Source organism: Lipotes vexillifer, unplaced genomic scaffold (assembly GCF_000442215.2).
Source record: "Lipotes vexillifer unplaced genomic scaffold, Lipotes_vexillifer_v1.1 scaffold129, whole genome shotgun sequence".
Classification (NCBI taxonomy): domain Eukaryota; kingdom Metazoa; phylum Chordata; class Mammalia; order Artiodactyla; family Lipotidae; genus Lipotes; species Lipotes vexillifer.
This window is the reverse complement of record NW_006777287.1, coordinates 2,334,487-2,346,491: the sequence shown is the minus strand read 5'-3', so window position 1 is coordinate 2,346,491 and position 12,005 is coordinate 2,334,487. Positions and strand designations below refer to the sequence as shown.

The 12,005-nt window shown below is 42.2% G+C and overlaps 1 protein-coding gene across 1 annotated transcript in view; it reads right to left on the bottom strand.

Annotated features, from left to right (window-relative positions):
• The window catches only part of USP27X (ubiquitin specific peptidase 27 X-linked), a 3,043-nt gene extending 1,686 nt beyond the window's left edge, over positions 1–1,357 (bottom strand). The window contains exons 1-3 of the mRNA XM_007450941.1: positions 1,006–1,357; positions 562–750; positions 1–506 (exon numbers count right to left, since the gene is read on the bottom strand). The exon at positions 1–506 is cut by the window's left edge and continues 1,686 nt beyond it. Coding sequence (XP_007451003.1) covers positions 1–506; positions 562–750; positions 1,006–1,357 — 1,047 coding nt within the window. The remainder of the gene's footprint in view (positions 507–561; positions 751–1,005) is intronic.
• Between the last annotated feature and the right edge of the window lie 10,648 nt (positions 1,358–12,005).

Genomic DNA, 12,005 nt, shown 5'->3' with positions numbered 1-12,005 from the left:
CGGGGGCCGTGGCCTGGGCTGCGGCGGGGTACGGAGCCGGGTCTGCGGCCGCGGCCGGGGTCGGCGGCGGGGGGCACGGCTGCGCCGCGGGGAGGGATCGGGGGGCCGCGGGGGATCGGAGGGAAGGGTGGGGAGAGGAACCTCGTCGCTGCCGCCGCCACCGCCGCTCCGCGCTGGGTTCTCATCCTCTGGCTCCTGCTTCGGTTCCCCCTTCGGCCCCTGCTCCGCCTCCCGTGCCGGCTCGGGCTCGGGTTCGGGCTCCAGCTTGAGCTCTACCCGGCGGTCCGGACCCTCCACCGTCTCCACCTTCCCGGCAGCGTCCACCTTCCCTGCCGTCTCCACCTTCTCGGTGGCGTCCACCTTCCCGGCCGCCTCCACCTTCCCCGCCGCCTCCACCTTCCCCTCCACCTTCGCCTCCGCCTCCACCTTCCTCTCCGCCTTCTCCGCCGTCTCCGCCGTCTCCGCCTCCTCTGCTCCTCCGCCTCCACTGGCGGCGGCTCCTCCCCCTGCTCGCAGGGCTCAAGCGGCCACTGGGCGTGGCGGCGCGGGGGCCACGCAGACCTGGGGTGTCCCCCGCCCGGCCTGAGGGAGCGCGGTGGCTGTGGCAGCTGGAACCAAAAGGGACTTTCACTGAAGGAGGCGGCGGCGGAAGCAGGCGACGCCCCCGGGAATCCTCCCGCCGTAGCCCTCTAGCGGAGGCCGCTCGGCAGCCAGGCCCCGTTTCCTTTAATTCAATATTTCCCAAACTTGCTTGTTCACGAGAATCACGTGGGGAGCGTGTTAAAATTACAGATTCCTTGGCTCCACCCGCAGCCCCACTGAATCAGAGTCTCGAAGGGACGTGCTCCGGAACCTGTATCTTTAACTAGGGCCCGAGAGGATTCTTATGATCAGGCAAGTTTGGGAAACACAGCTCTAATTCATTGAGGCTGGCGGGAAGGGGGGCGGGGACCGCGCAGTCTCTTTAAGGCGCTTCCAGTTCTCGGCTCCAATCGCTGCTCTGACCCCCTTCATCGTCTCCTCCCCTCTCCTCGTCCTTCCCTTCATCCATGTATCCTCCCCCAGCCCTGCGGGGCCAGGGACGGAAGGGTAGCCAAGTCCAGAAACGCCCCTGGGGCTGGGCAATGGCCCCCCAGAGGCCGGGTCCTGAGGAGCGCTGGCAGAAGCTGTGATAGGCCATCATCTTTGAGACTGAGCGTGTCCCCATCCCTGTCCCAGGCACTCCGCCCACCCCAGGTTCTGCTCTGCCCCATAAGGATGAAGCCCCAGCTCCATTCTGGGACAGGCCTGGACCCCAGATCCAGAGGGGTAGAGCTCCCAAGGCCACCGGGCCCAAAGAGGCACGCCCCACGCCCATCTTATCGGTGCTCTGCACAGTCTGTGCCTGCTCCTCGCCTCCTCTTCACCTTTTCCTCGGGCTCCCAAGGCCAAGGGTGGGCTGACGGTTTGGCAGCCAGCCTTTTGGCCCAGCAGACGCTGAGCCGCCCTGGGAGCAGTGGGAGGAACAAGGCACAACAAGGCCATGCCTGCTGCTGGCATCTCCCCTACAGCTGAGAGAGGGGCCTGAACTACAGGACACTGTCCCAAGACCCTCAAGCCGTAGCAAAGACCCGGGTCGGGCAGCAGGTGGGAGGGGCGGGGAAGCAGCTTCCATCTGTGGAGCTACCGGTCGGGGGAGTGGGCGGCCACGCGTCTGGGAGGCGCTGCTGCGCTGAGGGCTGCTGGCAGTGGGCAGCAGCAGCACCAAGGGGCCCACGAAGACTGAGCCCAGAACAAGCGGCTTAGGTCTTGGGCAGCTGGGGGATGTTGGGAAGCGACCGCAGGTGCTGGTCCCGGGGAGTGCAGCCCAGTGCAGGCGTCAGCACAAGGCTCAGGAGAAGCAGATAGCCCATGCTCGAGAGTCAGGGAGACTGTGTTCCAGGAAGAGTCTGGCCCCTGAGTCCTGGTGAAAGCTGGCCTTGGCCCAGTACACACTGCACTGCCCGGCCCGTGGGGCTGTGCTGCCCGATTACATTGTGGCAGAGTTCTCCCTGGTTAGCGGGGGATATCACCCCTCCACCTGGCCCCTTCCTCAAGGTAGGGGGACGTGCCTAGGCCTCCTGGGGTCAGCAGCAGGAGGTGGTTGTCAGGAATCAGGAGCCCCTAAGGAGGATAGGATGCTGGTTCCCATACACCTGAGGTCCCCAGAGCTGCCCTGTTGCCTCCCCTTTCAGCATCCTCCCAATAAATGCCTGCCCTTTTTGGCCTGCAACAAGAGGAACTGCAACTGAAGCACCCACTGAAGGAATCCTGCTCCTGCAAGGGTGGGGGCGGGGAAGCACAGGAGATACTCATCCCACCTCCACAGAGTAACAGACATCAAAGAGACCTAAACATCTCAGTGCACCCAAGGCTATCTGCCACTGAAGACTAACCATGGCAACCTGACTGCTTTACGGATCATCTTCCTGCAGAAGCCCCCACGTCCAGCATGTTCTGGAATGGAAGGGGGCTGCTCTGCCATCATTCACTCACTCGACAAATGTCTATTCAGCTCCAACCCAGACCAGGTGTTGTACTAGGAGCTGTACCAAACACACTTGCTCCAGGGCCAGAATCAGGGCTGGGTTCCCCAACAGGCAGACTGAGGAAGTGTCTAGGTCACCAGCAGAGAAGAGACACCAAAAACAAAAGAATCAAGAAAAAAATATCAGAAACAGTTTGACATTCAATTTTTTTTAAACAGTCCTCATGGGAAAAGTCAGAATTTTATTGTACTTCCTTACATTCCTTTCCTGATTGCATGTTGCTTTTGCTCTGAATCACATGCGGGGGCAGGTGGGGGGGTCAGCATAATCCTTTCGATGCTTCGTGCTTGTATGGGTCTGGATTCAGTCCTGGGCGAATGCCACCATCTCTGCCTCACAAAGACCTGACTGAAGGCTAGCCAGAGGGACTGAGCTAAGAAGAGACCCCCTCCTCATTACAGCTGCCATGCCTAGGGTTGAATACAACTCTGGCCACAAGGTGGCAAAAGAGTATATGATGCTCCCTCTGATATTTGTTTTGTATATTTATATAAAACTTGGTTTATATCAAAATGCTCTCTAAAATATTTTTTAACGTTGTGCTCCTTCACACACATTTAGGTTGACATCTCAAATTTTGCATCCAAAATATCAAGCTGCAAATAATGTGATTTCTGACAGATATTAACATTCACAAACAAAACGTGAGTTTTACATGAAAGCAGTGAAACCTAAATACGTTAGTGATTTGAGAGCCACTGTCATGTTTTAAAAATTCATAACCGAGCTCTTCTTTGATAGTTAGGAGGTGTACATTTTCCCTTTTCTCCCTGGATTCTCAATTCCATTTTATTCTTCTAATAGAATTTTATCTTTATAATATATATTTTTGCACTTGAAATTATTTTATTGATTATCCTATCGTATTTTCCTGCAGCAAAAATATGTGTATATTCTGCTATTTAAATGCTTTTTAAATGTTCCTGTGATCCTAAAGCTCTAAGTGTTGTTCAAAATTTACTTTTGCTCAAGTTATCATGACAATTAGTATTGGAATATGATAGATCAAAAAAATTGTAAACATATTACAAAAAATTGTAAACATATTACAAATTTTGATGGGTAATTATTAAACATAAAAACAAAAATTTACTAAAGATAGATACGTCTTTTTTTTTTAAAGGTTGGTGTATCCATAGATAAATATTGCTTATTTTTAGAGTGAGGCAGGATTCAGCATCAGTTCTCTTCCTCCTTTTTTTTGGTTAAACGTTAGCACACAGAAACCTCTTTTATATAAATAAGTAAATGGGAATGGATATTTTGTATTAGCAGTGTCACTCAAGTATTTGAACTCCTTTGAAGATATATGGGGGGAAATTACACAATGATTTACCTTCAAAATTATTTTTCATGATTAGCCAGCTGACAGCTCCATTGGGTTCGCTTTCAATTTTACTGGAAGCCATCTGAATTTCAAAAGGATTTGATACCAATATATTCATTTGTTAGAGCAATTTGTTTCTTCACCATCGGCAGCAGTGTTTGGAACTGTCTCTCTGGTTCCCTGAGGATTTTTTCAAAGATATGCTTTTCTTTTGTAAAGTGCAAAAAGGACTATTGTGAAAAGGGAGATGGAAAAAGAGATCCAGCTTGATTCTTCCACTGCTAGTGTGTTCTCTGGCAGATCAATTTTAGGAAATATGAAAATGAAATTTGAGGATGTAGAAATCGCTCCCCTTAAAACTGTAAGTGCTTATTTACCCCTTGGAAAGTCCTATAGCCCCAGGGTAATACACACTCCACTTTTAAGGTTGCTGGTTTATATTTGTTATTATAAAATAATATATACATTGTATATAATATTGTATATATATATTGTAATATATACAATATTTGTGGTTTTTAAAAGGGGGATAAAAGAAGGCATAACATGAAAAGTTAAATCCCCTCTCTCCCCTGCCAATCAAGCCCAGTTCTATTCCCCTGAAATAACCACTTATTAACAGTTTGTTATGTATCCTTTGGGAAATTTTCTATGCAAATACAAGCATGTTTTATACATTTATCCTTTTTATGAAAAATAAATGAGACTGTAATATACGTATGGATCAGCAACTTAGCACTATATGCTGGACATTAGGCAGCACTCTCTAAGTTGATCTACACAACCAAGGCAATGCCAATAAAAATTCCAATGAGTTTTTTGGAGGAGAATTTTACAAAATTAATATGGAAGAATAAAAGGCATTTCCCCCTTCTTCATTTCTCCTTCCTCCTGGAAATGAGGATTTAATGGCTATAGCTGAGTAGCCATCTTGCAACCAAAAAACTGATTACCTCAGGACCTAATCTTGCATGAGAAAAAAATGCCATATGTTACCAACTCTAAAAGGTACATCTCTTCATGCTTCAACATCTCTGAAATCTTTGAATGACAGCTTGTGGATTATATTTGCCAGCATTTTTTCCTCTTTCTTGGTACATCAAATAATGATGTGTCCTGGAATCAATATAACACTTGAAACATCATCCTATTTAAGCCTTTGTTATCTGGATCCCTGTTATGCGTAGCTGAATACATTTCCCAAGTGACAGCAGGCTTTCCATTTCACTCTTAGTGAAGTCCCAAGTCCTTATCCTGTTCTGTAAAGCCCTGTAGAATCTGGCCTCAGTCTCTTAGACTTCATTTTCTATCAACTCAGCTTTGCCTCAAACAAACTATACGTACTGTTGTTCCTTGAATAAGCTAAGCTGGCTCCTGCTTCCAAGCCTGTGCCCTTATTGTTCACTCTGCTTGGAAAGCTCTAGCCCTAGAAATCCTCATGGCTTTCTCCCTCACTTCTTCAGATCACTGCTTAACTATCACCTTATCTCAGAGTCCTTCCTTGGCCTCTATATAAAATGATACCCCATCCCTGCTTTATTTTTCTTCAAAACACTATTACCACATGATGTATTAAATATTACACACACACCCACCCACAATTACTATAATGTAAACTCCATGAGAGTAAGATGTTCACTATTCTATTCCCAATGCCTCTTTAGCACTTAAAACATATGTAAATGCATGTGAAATAAACAAATTAATGCTTTTCATCATGAGTGAAGTCAACCATATTTTCAGGTTTATTGATTATTTTGTATTACCTTTTTTTGTGTGAAATGCCTGTTTACATCCTTTGCCTAGTTTTCTTTTGGCTTCTTAGTAACCCTAATAATAAGTAAAACTTACATGGTGCTTGAAGTATACCAAGAGTCATTCTACTAAATTGCTTAACCCTCACTACAATATTAAGAAGTAGGTGTTGTTAAAATCCCCATTTTACAGATGAGGAAACTGAGGCATAGAGAGATTGAATGAAACCCAAGGTGACACAGCTAGTAAATGATGTACCTGGGATTCAAACCCAGCAGTTGGAATCTAGAGTTTAGATGACTAGGTATTAGTCCTTTGGCTGTCATATGTTTATTTTCCCAATTATCATTTAACAATAGTATTTTATTTCATTTGGTGATATTAAACATATGGTGTTTAATATTATTATGTAGTCAAGATTCACAAACTTTATGGATTCTGGATTTTTAGTTTCTCAGGTTTTTTGTTGTTGTATTGTTTTGTTTTTCTGAGTATAAACATGTAGAGCAAGTGCAAGGTCCTGAGACAAAAAGCTTGATGATTTTAAGAAATGAAAATATGGCCAGATTAGCTTGAATTTGGAAGGCAGAGAGTGGTACAAGATGATGAGTATAGAGATGTAGGCAGGGACAAGATCACCTGCAGCATCATAGACCATTGTATAGGATTTGAATATTATCCCAATTATGATGGGAATCATTGGGGGAGTTAGCAAGGGAATGACATGATGTAATTTATGATTTACATAGAATAATTATAATCAAATAATAGTAAAAGTAACTAACATTTATTGTTTCTGATACTCCAGGCACCCCTATTTGATAAGTACTTTACTAAGTTATTTAAACTTCATAACACCCTGATGAGGTAGGTCCCAATATTATTCTCACTGTACAAACGAAACCAAGGCACAAAAACAATAAGTACCTTGAATTTGCTCATGCTTACTCTCTGCTTCTATACCTGTTCCCATTCAGAATATATCTACTATCAACAATAAAATATCTGAAACCTACTTTGTCCAGGCCCCTGACGTCCCACTAGTGGTCCGCAAGTCTTCACTGGGCTAAAGAAAGGGAAAAAGGCAAGTTCACTCAGCACTAAGGCCCTTAGGTCTGGGAGCTGGTCAGCTGGGCTCTTCCCATCCCATTTGGGCCATGCCAAGCTGCCCTAAGTTCAGGAATAGCAGCCTCCTGGCCTGGTCATAATGACCAAGGTAGCCAGCTCAGCAGCCCTACTCATCGTTGTAGCAGGACAGGGCCTTGCACCCTGCATCCCCAGAGCCATACCAGCAACCAGGGAACTAAGTGATGGGCTCATCAGGATCCACCACAGGCTTCCGGGAGATGCAAGCCCTACAAAAGGAAGCAGCAGGCCTAGTGGTGTGAAAGGGGGCAGAGAATGGAAGTTAAGGCCTTCTTCAAGCACACATAGAGCCCTGGGTAGCCTCACCCATGTGATTCCAATGGCCCAGGCCTTTTGTTGGCTGAAAGAAAGGAAAGGCTTATAGAGAGAGCAAAGTCAGGCTTGTGAGGGATGACAGCAAAGATGTAGGTTATATACTGCATCATATGCTAACCAGCCATTTTCCCAGTTTTCACCACATACTGCTTCCAGTAGTCTGTTTCTTAGCTTCCCTCAGTCTTCAGCAACTCTGACTATACCTCTTCAGACTGCTGCCCCATTTGACTTATATGTTTTTTCTTTCTTTTTTTGTATTGAGTTATAGTTGATTTACAATGTTGTGTTAGTTTCAGGCATACAGCAGTGATTCAGTTATACATATATATAATATATTATTTTCTCAGATTCTTTTCCATTATAGGTTATTACGAGGTATTGCATATAGTTCCTTGTGCTGTACAGTAGGTCCTTGTTATTTATCTATTTTATATATAGTAGTTTGTATGAGTTTGTATCTACGAATCCCAAACTCCTAATTTATCCCTCCCCCTGCCCTTTCCTCTCTGGTAACCATAAATTTGGTTTCTATGTCTGTGAATCTATTTCTGCTTTGTAAATCAGTTCATTTGTATCATTTTTTTTAGGTTCCACATATAAGTGATATGATATTTGTCTTTCTCTGTCTGACTTACTTCACCTGGTATGATAATCTCTAGGTCCATCCGTGTTGCTGCAATGACTTATACTTTTGATTCCTTACCTCTCTGCTTCATAACATGGACTCTGAACAGCCTCCTGCATGCTGGTGCACATCTGGCCAACCACCTATCTTATCTCTGCCTTTTAGAAAAACACTGGAATTCCAAAATCTGTTTCCAGTGCTGGAGGTTGGCCATGTGGAATATAGCATGGCCCTGGGTCTGAGTTTAGACAGAGGCAAATGAAGAACATATTCTCCCATTTTATTCACCACAGTGTGGAATCTGACTTCCTGTGCTTGTTCTAAATATCTCTTTCAAGTTCAAAGGGTGGGAAGGGTAGATCTTGTAGTATTGTACCAAAACTGGTACTTAAAATCTTAATCACACTTTCTCCTCTTTTTCAAAACCTTATTCCTATTTTTATTTTTTAAATTCTTATTTATTTAATTTATTTTTATTGAAATATATTTGACATACCACATTGTGTCAATTTGAGGTATACAATGTGTTGATCTGATGCATTTACATATTGTACTAGGATTGCCATTGTAGAGATAGTTAGCACCTCTATCACATCACATAATTATCATTTCTTTCTTGTGGTTGGAATAATTAAGATCTAGTCTCTTAGCAAGTTTGATGATTATAATACAATACTGTTGTCTATATTCACTATACTGTGCATTAGATCACCAAGATTTATTTATCTACTAGTTGCAAGTAAGTATTATTCCTTTTTAAAACCACAAAAAGCAATATAGACAAAATTATATAACCTCAACAGAGGGGAGTTTAGCAATGTCTAGCAAGATTACATATGCACTCACTATTTGACTCAGTAGTCCCACTTCTAGGAATCTAAACCAAACATACACCAGCAAAAGTACAATGACACATACACAAGGCAACACTATGCACAAAGTGCAAAATGACATATGCACAGGGCAACACTATGTGAAATAACAAAAGACTGGGAGAAAACAAATGTCCACCACTAGGGAACCAGTTGAATAAATTATAGTGGAGCTATAAAATGGAAAGCTGCAAAAAAATTTTAATAAAATGAAATGGAATACTATGGACTGAGATAGATTTCTATATAATATTTAGGAGTAATATCTGGGGTATATTGTTAAGTGGAAAAAGCAAAGTATAGAATATTATATATACAGTAGTATGTTAGCTTTTGTGTAAGAAAGATGAGGAAATACAAATATTTACAGAAACATTATGAACTTATGATTTATTTATTTTTCTTTTTCTAAAAATAAATATTTCCTAGCTCTGTCCACTGAAAAGATATAGCAGCAATGACAACCTACTAGCAGTGTGTATATTTAATGCCTAGATTGTGGTCTCTAAATCTCATTTCCTACCAAAAGGAACCAATCTTCCTTGAAGAAATAATTGTTTATAGGTATTTAACAGGAAATGTACAAAATGATCCTGGGACATCTTTTTTTGTCAAAGAGCAAGGAAGATATCAAAGACTAAAGTAGTCATGTCAAAAGAATACAGGCTCCAAGATGAAGGGGAGTTCCTATTTGCCTATATTGGACAATTAGAGCATCAAAAAATCTGCAATTAATCAACAATCAAATGTATAAAATATGAGTTCATAATGACATTAAAAAACATTGGTGGGACTTCCCTGGTGGTGCAGTGGCTAAGAATCTGCCTGCCAATCCAGGGGACATGGGTTCAATCCCTGCTCCGGGAGGATCCCACATGCCACGGAGCGACTAAGCCCATGCACCACTATTACTGAACCTGCGCTCTAGAGACCACGAGCCACAACTACTGAGCCCACGTGCTGCAACTACTGAAGCCTGCGTGCCTAGAGCCCATGCTCCGCAACAAGAGAAGCTGCTACAATGAGAAGCCAGTGCACTGCAACAAAAGGTAGCCCCCACTCGCCGCAACTAGAGAAATCTCACACGCAGCAATGAAGACCCAACACAGCCAAAAATAAATTTAAAAAACCAAAAACCAAAAAAAAACATTGGTCACCCCTGGGTGATGCTAGGGCACCAAATTATTGTTGCAAAAATTAATAAAGATAAAAATTAAGAACTTATCCCACCTTTTCCATAGTTAATGATATTCTTCTTTATGCAATAATTCCAGATAGCAAATGCAGAAGGAATGATAGAATTACTATATCACTATTTATAATCCCTAGTGAAATAAATCTAGGCCATGGTTTCTCATCCCTAGCGCTATTGACATTTGGGGCCAGATAATTCCTTATTTGGGGACTATCTATGCATTGTAGGATATTTAGCAGCATCTCTGGTCCCTACTCCATAGATGCTATTAGTACCACACACACACACCCACTTGTGACAATCAAAAATGTCTTAAGACATCGTTAAATGTCCCCTGGGGGACAAAATCATCTCTGGTTGAGAACCACTAATCTAGGGCAATGATCATGAATGGATTGAAAAAAAAGATTAGGCAAATGATGATGGGGAACTTTACAATGGAGGGATCAGGTTGATACCACCTGAACCCACTGATCAATTTTAGCATCACTAAGAGTGGGACAGCTAGATATTATGTGCCTTCTGATGTGATGCAGTAGGAATCATACAGCATCACCTATTATATATTGATGCCAAAAATTAAAAAATTGAACCTAAATCTAATCAAGTATCTAGCTCTAATTCCCAGATGGTGAATATGGGAACTAGAAGAACAAGTTCAGTGTCACCACTAAGAAATAATCAGCAAAATCCAGAATGTGGAATTTTTTATAGGAAAAATGACCCATTTTTAAATGATAAATGGCATTTAAAAGAAGATGAGGAAAACAATAAATGTTTAAATAAAACAACAACAACTACAAGGTAAACTAATACTGTATGATTCCACTACATGACATCCTGGAAAAGGAAAAACTATGGAGACGGTAAAAAGATCAGTGGTTGCCAGGGGTTAGGGAGAGGTAGGAATGAATAGGCTGAGCACAGAGGATTTTAGAGCACTGAAAATACTCTATATGATACTATAATGGTGGATACATGTCATTATAAATTTATCCAAACCCAAAGTGTGTACAACACCAAGAATGAACCTTAGTGTAAACTATGGACTCTGGGTGATCATGATGTGTCAAGGTAAGTTCAGCAATTATAACAAATGTACCACTCTGGTGGGGGTTGTTGATAATGGGGGAGGTTATGCATATGTGAGGGATGGAGGTATATGGAAATTTTCCGTACCTTTCACTCAATTTTGCTGTAAACTTAAAACTGCTCTAAAAATTAAAGTCTATTTTTAATTGAAAATAAGAGAGAATGAGGAAAAGAAAGATGGGAGACTTACAAATTCTTTTCTAGCTTTATTGAGGTATAATTTACAAATAAAAATTGTATATATTAAGGTGTACAATGTGATGTTTCGATATATGTATACATTGTGAAATGATTACCACAATGAAGCTAATCAACATATTCATAACTTCACAGTTACCATTTTTTAATGGTGAAAACAGTTAAGAGTTACTCTCTTAGCAAATTTCAAGTATACAGTACAGCATTATTAACTACAGTGATCATGCTGTACATTAGACCCCCAGAACTTATTCATCCTACATAATTAAAACTTTGTACCCTTTGACCAACATGTCCCCATTGCCCCACCCTCTAACCCCTGGAAACCACCCTTCTACTCTCAGCTATATGAGTTGGACTTTTTTAGATTCCACATATAAGTGACACCATGGAGTATTTGTCTTTCTGTGCCTAGGTTAAGAAATTTAAAGATTTTTAAAAGAGACTCAAGAGAGGTAATGACCAAATGCAACATTACATTTGGTTTGGGTCCTATTTTGAAAAAAATCAATTTTAAAAATACTTCTTGAAACAATCAGGAAAATTTGAATATGAATTAGTATTTAATTACATTAAGGAATTATTATTAGTTAGTAAACTGTGATAATGGCATTGTGGTTATGTAAGAAAACTATTTTCTGTTATAGATACACACTCACATTGAATGAGATAATATTATAGCTAGGATTTGAGTTAAAAGACTGCAACAAACCTTGGGGTGGAGAAAATAAATAAAACATGATTGGCAAAACATTGAAAATTGTTGAAGCTGAGTAAAGGGGATTCATTTTACTAATTTCTCTACATTTGTGTATGTTTAAAATTTTCCATAATACAATGAAGTTTAAAAACAAACCGAGTGAGGGCTTCCCTGGTGGTGCAGTGGTTGAGAGTCCGCCTGCCAATGCAGGGG